At 48.7% G+C, this 14,738-nt stretch overlaps 1 protein-coding gene across 2 annotated transcripts in view; it reads left to right on the top strand.

The window, feature by feature from the left end:
* The first annotated feature begins 11,653 nt into the window (after positions 1 to 11,653).
* Positions 11,654 to 14,738, top strand: part of SYT17 (synaptotagmin 17) — a 91,200-nt gene continuing 88,115 nt past the window's right edge. Inside the window, exon 1 of one of the 2 annotated variants that reach the window (XM_059897335.1) lies at positions 11,654 to 11,693. In XM_059897335.1, the coding sequence (XP_059753318.1) occupies positions 11,661 to 11,693 (33 nt within the window). In that variant the 5' untranslated portion in view covers positions 11,654 to 11,660. Of the gene's footprint in view, positions 11,694 to 12,167; positions 12,270 to 14,738 lie in introns of those variants that run through there. The other variant, XM_059897336.1, reaches the window with a different exon arrangement.

Below are 14,738 nucleotides of genomic sequence, written 5' to 3'. Positions count from 1 at the left end.
TTCCTGGTGTGCCGTCCCTAGTGCTTACATGGGCACCTGACCGAGGCGGTGCCAAACCGAGCGCTCCATCCCCCCTTGCATCTGCGCTTGCTCCAGGGGCTGCCAAAGTTGAAGCTGCCTCTGTCCTCTGATTGCATTGAGATGGAATTTGCAGGTCACCAAGAGACAGACTAATCAGACTATTTCACTCTTTCTCAAACTCCTGTAATCACAATGCAAGATTTTACTCGTACTCTTCCTGTTCCTACATGAATGTGGATTCTTCAGTTGCTCTGATGGGCACAGACCCCTGGAGCTGGTGCAGTTCACCCAGTGACAGAGTCAGACGACAAAGGGTCTGCAAACATGAGCAGAAAACCACTTCAAAAGGTCAGAATGTTATGACCTTTTTATTGCCTTAGGGCAGAAACAAGGCCTGCTTGTTTGTTTATTTATTAATTTATTGTGTTCGTTTATATTATTTGGGAAACCAGTGGGGGCTTTTCATTGATCTTTCATAGAAACAGACATCTAAAAAGTGAGGAAGCATAAGTCTCAAAGAGAATTTGAGAGGAAGTCCTTTAGACATAGAACCAAAAAAGATTTTTAGCAAGGGCTTTTCATTTTATTTTCTTTTTAAAAATAGCTTTGTTAATGTACAATTTACATGCCATAAAATTCACTCATTTTTAAGTATAAATTTGATGATTTCTAGTAATTCACAAAGTCATGCAACTATAACCACAATATGGTTTTAGAACATTTCCATCACCACTCCCCATTCCCCACTGCAGCTGCATTCATTCCCCATTCCCACTGCCAGCCCCAGACAACCACTAACTCCCTCCTATCTCTATAGGTTTGCCCTTTCTGGACATTTCATATAAATGGAGTCATATAATACATGTGTTTTTTTTTTGTCTGGCTTCTTTCACTTAGTAGAATGCTTTTGAGGTGATCCATGTTGTAGTTTGCTCTTTTTTTAATGACTTTTAAAAAATATATATATTTATCTATTTATTTATTTGGCTGTGCCGGGTCTTAGTTGCAGTGTGTGGGATATTCATTGCCCCGTGCGGGATCTTTTAGTTGCAGCATGCGGGATCTAGTTACCAGACCAGGGATCAAATCCAGGCCCCCTGCATTGGGAGCATGAAGTCTTAACCACTAGACCACCAGGGAAGTCCCTTGCTTTTTTTTTTTTTTTTTTTTATTGCTGTAAAGTTAGGCATTACATGGCTAACCCTCATTTTGCTTATCCATTCACCCACTGATGGACATTTGGGTTGTTTCCACTTTGGGGCAATCATGAATAGTGCTGCTCTGAATGTTCACATACAAGTCTTCGTGCAGGGCAAGGGCTCTGTAGACAATGCTGAATTCTCCTTCCTCACCTCAGAGAGGCAAGCTCTTTCTTGGAAGAAAATGTACCCAGGCCTCCGGATGAACCTTGCTTGACAATGATGGATAGAGTGTTAAGATTTATCCATTACTCCTGAGAAGGCAGATTGATACACAGATGTCCGAAGGTCTCAGTCTCTGTATAAGGGATTTTCCCATGTTTCCCTTAATAAGGTGGGACAAGAGCCAGGTGGGCCCAATGAGTCCTTTCCTGGATTGACACACAGTAGTCCCCCTTGTTAGTGGGGCTTATGTTCCAAGACCCCAGGTGGATGCCTGAAACCACAGACAGTACCAAACCCTCTATATACTATGTTTTTCCTATACATACATATGATAAAGTTTAATTTATAAATTAGGCAGAGTAAGAGATTAATAACAATAATAAAACAGAACAATTTTAACAATATACTGTAACAGGAGTCATATGAATGTGGTCTCTCTCTCAAAATATCTTATTGTACAAATTTAATGCCTTTTCCACCTTTAGGCACTTATACACTGTGGCTGTAACTTTTTCAGTTTGAGGTGCAACAGCAAAACTAGTGCAGATTTATTTTTACTTCTTCACAATTTTGTGGATAGAAGATTCATTCTTACTGTAGATCTTAGCAAACTAGGCATACAATTTTTTTCTTCCCTTGTTAAGTCAAGGACTTTCACCTTTCCACTTAAAAGAAGCACTTGATCATATGGTTTTTCTCCTTCAATTTGTTAATATGGTGTATCACATTGATTGATTTGCGTATGTTGAAGAATCCTTGCATTCCTGGGATAAACCCCACTTGATCATGGTGTATGATCCTTTTAATGTGCTGTTGGATTCTGTTTGCTAGTATTTTGTTGAGGATTTTTGCATCTATGTTCATCAGTGATATTGGCCTGTAGTTTTCTTTCTTTGTGACATCTTTAGCCAGGACATGGAAGCAACCTAAATGTCCATCGACAGATGAATGGATAAAGAAGATGTGGCACATATATACAATGGAATATTACTCAGCCATAAAAAGAAATGAAATGGAGGTATTTGTAATGAGGTGGATGGAGTTAGAGTCTGTCATACAGAGTGAAGTAAGTCAGAAAGAGAAAAACAAATACAGTATGCTAACACATATTTACGGAATCTAAGGGAAAAAAAAAGGCCATGAAGAACCTAGTGGCAAGACGGGAATAAAGACACAGACCTACTAGAGAATGGACTTGAGGATATGGGGAGGGGGTGGGGTGAGATGTGACAGGGTAAGAGAGTGTCATGGACATATATACACTACCAAATGTAAAATAGGTAACTAGTGGGAAGCAGCCGCATAGCACAGGGAGATCAGCTCGGTGCTTTGTGACCACCTAGAGGGGTGGGATGGGGAGGGTGGGAGGGAGGGAGATGCAAGAGGGAAGAGAAATGGGAACATATTGTATATGTATAACTGATTCACTTTGTTATAAAGCAGAAGCTAACACACCATTGTTAGGCAATTATACTTCAATAAAGATGTTTAAAAAAAAAAAAAAAAAAAGCAGCACTTGACAGCTGCTCTTTGGCACATCTGAATGGCCAGCAACACGAATTGCGCCTCGGGGGTCATTATTAAGTAAAATAAGGGTTACTGGAACACAAGCACTGAGATACCCCAACAGTCCATCTGATAACCGAGCTGCTACTAAGTGACTAATGGGTGGGACATGCTGGACCAAGGGATGATTCTCAGCCTAGACGACAGAATCGGATGGCTTGAGATTTTATCACACTTCTCAGCATAGCATGCAGTATAAAACAGATGAATTGTTTATTTCTGGAATTTTTCATTTAATATTTTTGAACCGCAGTTGACCCCTGGTAACTGAAACCACAGATAAGTGAGGACTGCTGTATAAAAATGTCTGGAAAAACCTCTTTTCTCACCAGGGCTGCTATAGTGAAAAACCAAGGTTGGTGCCCATCACTGCTATGTGTCCACTGTGTGGAGGGAGACTGTCGGCAGAATTCATTTATTCGTTCAACAAAATTACTGAGTGCTTTCTACATGCTCGGCACTACTCTAGGTACTAGGGATATGCGTATGGGAGAAAAAGACAAAAAACAAACAAGAAAACAAACCCTGAGATTAGAAAGCTTACTTCTAGTTGGAGAGACAGGCCATAAAAATATGAAAACTATATGTCACAAGGCAATATGTATTATGGGGAAAAATGAAGCAGAGAAAAGGAATAGGGTGTTCTTGGCAGAATGGAAAGGTTGCTATTTTAAAGAGGAAAGTCAGAAAGGTCAGACTAAAAAGGTGACACGTGAGCCAAACCTGAAGCAGGTTGTAGTATCTAATGCTGTCTACCAAATTACCACAGCCTTAGCTGCTTTAAAACAACACTTATGGGACTTCCCTGGTGGTCCAGTGAAGAATCCATCTTGCAATGCAGGGGATGCGGGTTCGATCCCTGGTCAGGGAACTAATAGCCCACATGCCACGGGGCAACTAACCCCGTGCGCTGCAACTACTGAGCATGCGAGCTACAGCTAGAGAGCCCATGTGCCACAAACTACAGAGCCCACATGCTCTGCAGCCCGTGCGCCACAACTGGAGAGAAGCTCGCCTGCCACAGTGAAAGATCCCACGTGCTGCAACTAAGACCCGATGCAGCCAATAAATAAATAAATATTTAAAAAAAAAGAATTTAAAAGCAAGTAAGAGTTCATCAAGGCTGCTAAATAGATCAATTTACTAAAAGCAATCCATTTGTATACATCTGCCACAAACATCTAAAAAATAAAAAATTTTAAAAAAAACAACACATTTATAATCTCACAGTTTCTGTGTCAGGGGGCTAAGCATGGCTTAGCTGGACCCTCTGCTTCAGGGTCTCTCACAAGTCTTTAATCAAGGTGTCGACTGGGGTTGGGGGTCTCACCCAAAGGCTCAGCTGGGGAAGGATCTGCTTCCAAGCTCACATGGTTGTTGTCAGAATTTCAGTTCCTCTATGGCTATTGGACTAAGGGTGTCAATTCCTAGATAAGCACCCCTCATTTCCTTGCCATGTGGGTCTCTCCAACATGGCAACTTGGGTCATCAAAGCCAGCAAGGAAAAGCATCTGCTACCAAGGCAGAAATTACTGCCTCATGTAACCTAATCACAGAATTGATGTCTCATTACCTGTGATCGGTCCCGCCCATACTCAATGGTAGGAGATTATGAGAGGGTGTCAATACCAGGAGGCAGGATCACTATGGACCATCCTAGAAGCTGCCCGTCATAGAGATGAAAGAGTGAGCCATGGGGGACCCCAGGGGGAAGAGTGTAACAGGCAGAAGGAATAAATGCAGAGGTCCTGGGTGGGAGCTTGCCTGGGGTGTTCAGGGAACAGCGAGGAGTTCAGTGTGGCTGGAGTAGAGCGAGCAAGGTGTAGGGGAGAGGAGACGAGCACAGCAGGGCAGGTAATGGGGGCCAGGTTATGTGGGGCCCTTTGACTTTTACTTTAAATGAGAAGGGAGTCATTGGAGGGTGTTAAGCAGAGGAATGACATGAGCTGACTTGTTCTGGATCCTCGATACTCAAACTTCGGTCCATCAACTAGTAGTAGCAGCATCACGTAAAGCTCATTAGAAATGCAGAATCTCAGGCCCCACCCCAGACCTACTGCAGCAGAAACTGTATTTAATAAGACCCCCAGGTTAGTGGAACACACAGTGGTGGCATCAGAATCACCTGGATCATTTATTGACACATAGCTTGTTGGTCCCCCTTAACTCCCAGAGTTTCTGATTCAGTAAATGTGGGATGGGGTCTGAGATTCTGCATTTCTAGCAAGATCCCAAGTGCTGCTGCTGCTGCTGGTCTAGGGACCCTGCTTTTAGAACCGCTGGTCTACGGTGTGCCCAGTGCCGGGGCTCAGGGCCGAGTAAGACAAAATCCCTGTCTTGAAGTGGCTCACAGCTTCAGGCTTTTCTCTGGCCTCTGCGGGGAGACAACACATCGGACCCAAAGCTCTTTCCTTGCCGTAAATGCTAGGAAGGTAGATTTTATATGCTGCCCCTTGAAATCACATTAGTGATGTACGCTCATGACTACCCTGGTGTCCTGTTTTATTTCTGCAGTTAAATCCCATCTCCGTTTCTCCTAGCCATGGCAGACAGAGGGAACAGGTGGTCACCAGCTCCCCGCTAATAACTCTTCATATGTTTGCAGCCCATTATTAAATTGCCCTCAGATTTTCCTTCTTCAAGGCTAAATAATTAGCTACCCTTTTCTGAATCACAGGGCGGAGAGGGTTTGGCTGACTATAGCTACCAGCCTTAGTCAGGAGCATATGTGGTAGAAATTCTTGAACCAGTGTGAGGGCTGAAGGTATTACGGGTTGGGGGCTTCAGTGGAGTTTCAAAGGCTAGACCTTCAGATTTCTTCATCTGAGTAAGACCCTTAGAAGTGATGCCAGCAGACAGCATGCAAGATAAGGAGATGTCCAGGGGGATGCAGGGATCAGCTGGAGGTCAAGCATCACCGGTGAGTCAAACATCTTGAGGGATTATGGACACCATCAGGCCCACCCCTGCCTCCATGCAATTTTCCCCCTGATCCTTTCTAGTCAATGGAACGACACTCACGGGGCAGCTTGGCTGCTGGTGACCATCTTCCTCGGTAGGAAGTGTGTGACCAACATAAAGATGATGTTCTTTTTTTTAAAATTAATTAATTAATTTTATTTTTGGCTGCATTGGGTCTTTGTTGCTGCGTGCAGGCTTTCTCTAGTTGCGGCAAGCAGGGGCTACTCTTCCGTGCGGTGTGCGGGCTTCTCATTGCGGTGGCCTCTCTTGTTGCGGAGCACGGGTTCTAGGCGCGTGGGCTTCGGTAGTTGTGGCACTCGGGCTCAGTAGTTGTGGCTCGGGGGCTCTAGAGCGCAGGCTCAGTAGTTGTGGCACACGGGCTTAGTTGCTCCGTGGCATGTGGGATCTTCCCGGACCAGGGCTTGAACCTGTGTCCCCTGCATTGGCAGGCGGATTCTTAACCACTGCGCCACCAGGGAAGTCCAAAGATGGTGTTATAGTGTGCGGAGGTCAAGGTCAAACTTTAGACCACCTGCGTCAGCCTACCCTAGGAGGCTTGTTAGGAAATGCAGATTCCCCAGACCCCACTGCACCAGAATCTCTGCTGAGGAGTCTGAGAATGGGAAATTAACAAGACAGCCCCCATCCTGCTCTTCTGTGCGGTCAGGTTTGAGAACGAATGTCCTAGTGTGTGATACAGCTCTCTTTCTTCTCTTTTTTTGGCCATGAACAGAAAAGGACAATGGTTCAGGGTAAACAAAGCATCTAGTACAGCGACTAGTAAAAATAGTGACTTGTCTGTGTAGTGTGTATATATTTTGAAAATAAAAAATAGTAATAGCTAGCATTTCCTGAGACCTTCCTCGGTGGCAGGCACTGTGCTAAGGGATGAATCCTCACTTCCATGAAACAGTGGCTGTTAGCATCCCATTCATGGAGGAGGGAGGTGAGGCGCACAGAGAGACAGGTGTGAAGTCACACAGCTTCTAAGTGGCAGGTGGTACGACTTAGACCCAGGCCCGGCTCACCATGGAGGTCAGGATTTTAACCTCCACATTATCCCTTCCTCCCCCCTGACACACTCTTCCCTTCCAACTGTAAAATAGGGTAAGAGGCACCGTGGCTGCAGATTAAATGTATGCTATGGGGGAAAGAAGCCACTAGTTCTGAACTATGCGCTCGTGTTTCTCATGCATTTTTCTCATTGGCCTCATCTCACACCTGTCCTGGGAGGAAAGCATTATACCCATTCTGCAGGTGAGGAAAACTGAGGTTCCCAGAGATTAAATGGCTTGCCTGAGGCCACACAGTTATTATGTAGGTGAGGTTGGACTTGAAGCTATCAAACCACACTACCCCTGGTGAGGATGGAGATAAAAAGGGTCTGACTCCGATGCAGGGTCACTCAGAGGGTTGCTCTGTTACGTCAGCCCTGGGGCCGCCCTTCCTATTTCCAGACCAGCTATTTAATTAGCCCGGAGCCTTCTTACTTCCGTGGTGTTCAGAAACACTGCCCAGAGTTACGGGCACAGCTAAAACAGGAGCTAAATGGCATGTTCTGGAAGCTGTATAATTAAAATTGACTTGGGAGACAATGCCGTCAGCCTGTATGGCAGAAATAGAAAGTCACCTAACCAGAATGTGTGTTGCCCATATGGATGCCAGTGACTGCTTCTGCTGTTCTGGTGCTTTTTAGTTATAATAGGTATCCTGAGCTCCGTGGTTTGCAGTGCCACCTCTAACTACCTTCTCAAGGATCCTGAAGAGAAAACCATTATTATGTGCCTGTGTCTGCCATCCAGGGCTGGGTCTCTGAGGGGAGAATGTGAGAGGCCCGGTTCCTTGTAGACGCTGTAGACTGAGATGAGCCTGGGAGTGCCACCAGGAGGTGACTGAAGCCTCATCTCCTGATCTTCAGCTCTGAGTGTCTTTCTGCATTAGGAGGGGCTGAACTCTGGAACCATCGAACCTGCCCATTGGGCATCTACACCTGGATGTTCCACTGCCGTATCATTGTGCGCATTTTTGTCTCCTGTAATCCCTTACAGAACCCCTCCTGCCCCTCTCTGGGTCCTTATGGGGTCATGGCTCATGATACCCACATATGTCTGGTCACCTGGTCCAGGCTGACTCAAGCAGAGTGCTGGGTCCTCTGGAAACACTGCTTGGTCCATAGGTAGGCACGTGACCTAAGCAGGACCATTTAGAGTTTTTCCCTAAGATTTCATACAAAGTCTCTCTTCCTTTTGGAGCGTAAACTGTTAAAATATAAGCTCAAGGCACTAGTGGTCATTTTTCTGCCATGTGAAGCAAACCTACTCCAGGGGGAAAAAAATCCAATGTTCAGAGAGAAGATACGGAGAGAGAGTGAGTCCTTATGACTTCACCGCATCCCTAAATCCAGACATCTCTGTGGGATTTGCCCTTGGCCTTCCAAGTTAATAAGCCCATAAGCTCTTTTTCGCTCAAGCTGGATTGAACTGGGTTTCTTTCAGGAACCCTAGACAATACACATCTGAGGTTCAAAATATCCAAACACAAAACCCCAATTCCTCCCCCAGCAAACCTGCCCTCCTCCAGCCTCCCCTGCCTTCCACACCTCATCACTGCTTATTCAGTTTCGGCCACTGATTCATTGCCATGACCTTGGTTCAGACTCACACTGCTTCTTACCCAGATTGCTGCAACAGCCTCCCTGCCTTCAGGCTTGTCTACTCGTGCTCACAGACAGACAGACAGACAGACAGACAGACAAACACACACACACACACACACACACACTCACACACACAGACATGCCAGAAATCTGTCTCAGCCTGACCCTTCCTGCTCTTCTATGGGGTAACTCACAAGGCTGCCAGACTACCTGGCCCCTGGTCCCTCCTACCTGTTGAATTTCAGCTGGTACCACCCTCTCCTCGCTTCAGCTAGAGAGCTACTTGGAATTCCCACTCTCATCTCTAAGCTAATGCACATGCGACATCCAGGGGTTCTTAATCCTTTCTCTGCCATGGACCCCTCTGCCAGTCTGTGGAAGCCTATAGACCCCACCTCAAAATAATGTCTTTTCAATCATAAAGCAGGATACATGGAATTATAATGAAATTATAATATACATTTATCAAAATATTAAAACCAATTTAAATTTAAATATGGTAATGTATGTGCTTCTTCAATAATGCATTAAATAGAAAGATCTAGAGCAGAGGCCTAATAACTGCTATAATTTTCAAACAGTAAAGAGTGTCAATGAAAAGTCAAGTTATAAGCAACAACTGTAATGTGATAGGAATATATGTGATTTCCACTGGTGACAAAGTCCCAGGTCAGTGACCATGGAGATGTAACTTTATGCCTTTCTAAGTTCATGGACTCCTCCACCCCAATTAAGCACCACTGGGCTCTAGAATAATCTCCCCATCTCGGTTCTTTGGGACTCAGCTTAAGGTCACCCCTCAGGAAGCTTTCTCTGACCGTCACCACACCAGGTTAGGGCCCCTCCTCAGTACCCCGACAGCCCCCTGGGCCTCCCTTTATCACACCACAGGTCACATGCAATTCCATGAATTTGTCAGTGTACTGGCCTGGGGGCCTCTCCACCGAGACCCGTGAAGGTGCCCGCTGCCTTATCCAAACAGGCACAGCCTTGGTCTGAGTCCAGGTTACACCTCAAAGCTGGACCGCAGGTCCCCTGTTGGGCAGGTAGAGGCTCGCAGAGCTGGGGACCCTGAAGTGACGTCTGGCATTCCCCTGATGAATGACTTAGGACCGATTTCTTGTTCCTTCTTTCATTGGAGGCAGGATGGTGCAGGCCCTAAAGAAATGGGCCTTTACAGCTAACCAGATCTGCATTTTTCTCCTGTCTCTGTCACTTTTCACCTGTTTACCTTGGGCAACTCCCTTCCCCTTTCAGATCTTCAGCTTCCTCACCTGTAATATGGGACGATGATAGTACCCACTTTGTAGGGCTCTGGTGAGGATTACACAAGAATGCACGTGAAGTGATCAGCCCTCGATCATAATAATGACTCAAGAGTTGGAGGTACCCATATCAGCTATTAATACCATCCATTTGTTCATTCAACAAACATTAATTGCCCATTGCATGCTGATGCTTGACATACATGAAAGTATTTGATAATCCCAGAGGTAGGTTCTATTATCCCCATTTAAGATAACCCCCTTCATTGGAGGAGGGGTGCTTGGTATTCTAAGACAGTTTTAAGTCTTTACGGATTAAGGTTCCAAACTAACCCTAAGGATTTCATCCCCCTCCCCCCAATATCCGGCACTATGCAGCAATGTGGGGCAGTGGCTAGGGAAGGATTTCCATTTAAGGGGTCTAGGTTTGAATTCCAGCTCCTCGACGCTGTATATATAGTCCCTGGGCAACTTCACTGCTTTGTGCCTCCTTTTTTTCTCATCTAAAGAGTGGGACAGTAATAGTGCCCACCTCAAGCATATCAGAGAATTAAAAGATTGAATTTGTTGTAAAAGGTTTTAAAAGGTTTAAAGCCCTGCCTGGCACAGTCTCAAAAAGCTTAGCTATTCCTCATGGGAACACCTGGCAAACTCCTCCACCTCCCTCAAGTCCCCCCAAGGAGCACCTATCCCAGTGGGCACCCCTCCTCTGTGAAGCCCACTCCCCACCAAGCACACTTCCCATCAGTGTTAAAGAAACATTGTGGACACATACCATGAAGTTGTTAGGAGTACAGACCATGTGGGTTCAAATGCCAGTGTGACCAACTGCCAGCTGTCATGACTTGGTAGAGTGGCTTTCCCTCTGTGCACCTCAGTTTCCCCATCTGTAAACTGGGGATAGTTGCGGCAGCTCCCTCATAAAGTTAAGAGGAGTCAAGCACTCTGCTAGATGTATAGGAGTACGCAAGGCAGAGGAGGACAAGACGAAATGCTTGTGAAGGGTTGAGCATGGTGCCTGCGGAATTATAATCGCTCAACATGTGTTACATGCCATGTGCTACAAATGAAGTAGTATATCATACTTAGAAATGTATATGTATGCTAGATATTTACACAAAATATTTACACATATGTATACTACACCTTTTGTTTATAACTTCCGCATTAATTTCCTCATTTACTCCCACAAGACAGCCCTGGAGGAAAGGCAGGGCAGAGATTTTATGCTATTTTTACTGATGAAAAGACAGAGGCAGCGGGAGATTAAAAAGGTGGGTAAACTGGTGACTGGCAGCTGGAGGTAACTGGCAACTGGAGATGGCTTGGCATTTTAAAAAGAGAACCGGCGAAGGGCAATGTTCCACCTCATATCCCTCAGTGGAGCCCCAGCCCCAGCTCTGTGGCCTTGGGGTGGGAGGACCGGTTTGGGGGAGGCCTCCAGGCCCAGAGCGTCCCAGCCAGGAGGGCAGGCAGGCCGGCGGGTGGACACGCCCGGGGGCGCACGCTCGCTGGCGCGGAGCTTCGAGCGGGCAGAGACGCAGGACGCTGGGAGCGACGCTGGGTGGCGCTGCTGGGCCGTCCCGCGCCAGACCTGTTGCGCCCAGGGCGCAAGTCCGGCAGGTCTTTAGGGTAAAAGGACGCACCGGTCTTTCCGCGCGCCCCTGCCACCCTGGCCGCTGTATCTCCCTCTGGGAGCCCAAGGCCCCACCTTAACTTGAGGCTCCCATTCGTTTGGCCTTTGCGTTCCTCACCGCAACAGTTCTAGGCGCGTCGGGGAGGGGGGCGGGAATAAAGTTTTTCCAACCTGGTCTGGGAGAGGGCTGTATGGGGAGGACTCTCCCAGCTCCAGACTACAAGGTGGGCTGGACCGCACGTGCCCCTTCGGCTTCACGGCCGCCTCGGAGGCCCTGCTCTTCGTAGGTGCCAGCCTCGGTGCCGACCGGATGGGCTGACCCGCGCACCGCCCCCTCCCACCCCGTTCCCCATCGCGGTCCCCTCCCCCGCCTCTGGCGCGCACGGGCCCCAGCGTCTCCGGCCCCGCCCGCGCCGGGGTCGCTGCAGTCTCCGTGGCTGCCCCGGGCTCCCTCCCCAGGCGCCCCGGCCTTTATCCAGCCTGGGGAGCGCCTCGGGGGGAGCGCGGGACAGCGAGGGAGGCCGAGGAGGAGGCCCTGGGCGCCCGAGCTCTCCCAACCTGGGAGGCGGCCCCGACTCCGGGAGCCGGAACGCAGGGGAAGGCAAGGACGGGGCGGCCGACGGAGGGGCGGGAGCCGCTCATCAGCCACGCCAGTCACGTCTGGGGCCACCCGGCTGCCTTTTTCTTTCTTTCCCCCTTTGCTTTCTCCCCTCTCTCCGGTTGGCGAGGGCAAAGTGGCCGTGGCGGCGCCATGCCCGGGCCGGAGTGAGTGCGCGCGGGCGAAAATGGCGTACATTCAGGTAGGGCTGAGGCCGGGGGGCCAGGTCCGCGGTGTGGGTGAGGGGTGCCGCGCCCCCTGCGACTGTGAGCGCGCGGGAGGGAGGGCACACGGCTGCGCTGCCACAAACTTGCCTGGAGAAAAAGGGTGTCTGAGCGCAGGCTACCTGTGCAACAGTGGGGGGTGCGCCCCAGGAGAAGAAGCTGGGGACCCCTGCACCCCGGGACGAAGGGCCCTAAGCTGACTCTTCACGCGCACCCTCGCCTCCTGGGGAAGGAATGGGGGTGGGGCGGACTTTTCTTCTCCCTTCCCCCACCCCCTTCCTCAAGCACCCCTCCCCAGGGGAGGCGCCGCGGGCAGGGCGGCAAGGGGCGCGCCAGCCGCCCGGCCCGCCAGCTGCCGTTGCCTTGGTGACGGCTCCGGCTAATTGGCCGGCGGAGGGAGCCTGTTCCGGCCAGGAGGGACAAGGACGTCGTCTCTCCCGGGCACTGGGTGCTGAGCGGTGGGGGACACACCAGAGGCGCGCTGGTGGTGTTGGGGGGCAGCCGATTACTTTGGGCCATTGCATTGGGGTCTGGGAGTTGTGGACCCCCAAGAATCCTTAGGCTGAAATAATTTACAAGCACCTTTTTTAGGGGGGGTGGTGAGGGGGCGCTGCTTGACTGAAAGACCTTTCTTCTCAATACATGGGGGGGAAGTGGCAACGGGTCAGCGCCAAGGTCATGCAGTCAGACCCGCTGAGCTGCTTGCTTCTGGGGTTGGCTCCTCTCAGCCTGGCAGAGAAGCCTCCAGGCTCCCACAATCGGGGTGCATCTGAGCTCACTTCTCCCCTCGGCTACAGCTGGGGTTGCTGCCGGTCCCCTCGTCCCCCTTTGGCTCACGCATCCCCTCATCATGTCCTTAGACTTTTCACCTGCCAGGAACTCTGCCACCTAGGCCATAGCCTCCCCATCCCTCTCCTGGCTTAGATTCGCTCCATTGACTTCTCTTTTATGGAATCCCTAGGTCATCTTGTCAAGTTCAATGAAGGTCACATTTACTGTTCACCTACTGTGTGGATGTTGTCGGGAGGGGCGCTGTTCGACAGTTGCTCAACAGACACTTGGCTGATCACCTACTATGTATGGGCAGTGGGGACACAGCTGAGAAAGCAGCAGGTCCCTGCCCCTCAGAGTGCACAATGCAGTGAGAAAGGAACAACGTTAGAACCGGCTTCTGCGGGTCTTAATGACTGCCTTCAAGCACAGAGTAATTAAAGTGACTTGCCCAAGGCCATACAGGTGCTTAGGGGTGCTTAGGGGTCGTGGCGAGGCCTAAAAGGGGGGATGGTGGGGATCTGTGGGGGATTTGTTAAGCATCTGGTATGAGGATGGCCCGGTGATGTTGACTTTCCTCGTAGAACAAGGTGTTAAAACTTTTTCTGTAAAGGGCTAGATAGTAAATACTTCTTTTTTCTTGGAGGGCTGCACAACTTCTTGACTCTGGCACTAAACAGCCATAGACAGTAGTACATTAACGGGCATGGCTATGTTTAAGTAAAAGTCTGTGGACACTGAAACTGAATTTCATATACTTTGTATGAGTCAAGAAGTATTCATCTTTAAATTTCTTTTTCAACCAAATAAAAATATACAAACCATTCTTAGCTGGAGGGCCATAGAAAAACAGGCTGCAGGCTGGATTTGGTCTGCTAGCCATAGCTTGCACCCCTTGTTCTAGAATATCTGGGTTCTCCTCCTTCCTCCTTTTTTTTCTGGCTTGAGTCATTTCTCCTCCATTGGGTCAAACACATGAAACCGAGCCTCAAAGACTCGGCATGCCTGCGAGCCTCAGAGCATCTTCCCTCTCCTCTTTCTTCATCTTCCTTGGTTTCTCTTTGCCGCCCTGACAGTCACCTTGCACCTGGGCCTTGAGAAAGCTGTGTGGTTATACCTCATTGGGGCCCCTGAGGTGGCCTTGCCTCTGCTTATCATGGTTTTAGAAATGGGTCTCTGTTGATCACTACATACCCAAGAGACACTTTCCTGTGAGCCTGGCTTGTTGTGAAAAAGCATCACTTTATCCTTGCACTTTACCGTAAGCATCTTAAAGCACTTTCTCATGTTAAGCCCCACGAGGGCATAGCTTTTTGCTGCATTGTTCACCTCACCGCTGTATTGGCCAGGACAGTCCCTGGTGCCTAGCAGGTTCCAACTGGACTTGACAAACCGTCTGGTTCTCATAAGCCACAGAAAGGGTTCAGATATTGTGCAGCTGGGCAGGACAAAGCATTTTCATAGTGTCCTAGCTTAGCCCTTCCACTAAAGAAAAGAGGTTAACTGAGGCTCAGAGTGCCCCCCGCCACCCCTACTTGCCCAAGTCACATGATTGGCCACTGGTGAGGCCAGGACTAGTGCTTCTTCACTCAGTTTCGTACCCTCCCCCTCAACCCCCTCTGTGTGATTAGTGCCCGAGACTTTGTTTCCCAAGCTGCAGTAAATCCCTTATCACT

This window comes from Balaenoptera ricei, chromosome 15 (assembly GCF_028023285.1).
Source record: "Balaenoptera ricei isolate mBalRic1 chromosome 15, mBalRic1.hap2, whole genome shotgun sequence".
Classification (NCBI taxonomy): Eukaryota; Metazoa; Chordata; class Mammalia; order Artiodactyla; family Balaenopteridae; genus Balaenoptera; species Balaenoptera ricei.
Note: the sequence above shows the minus strand (reverse complement) of the source record. Positions and strands in the feature narration are given on the sequence as shown.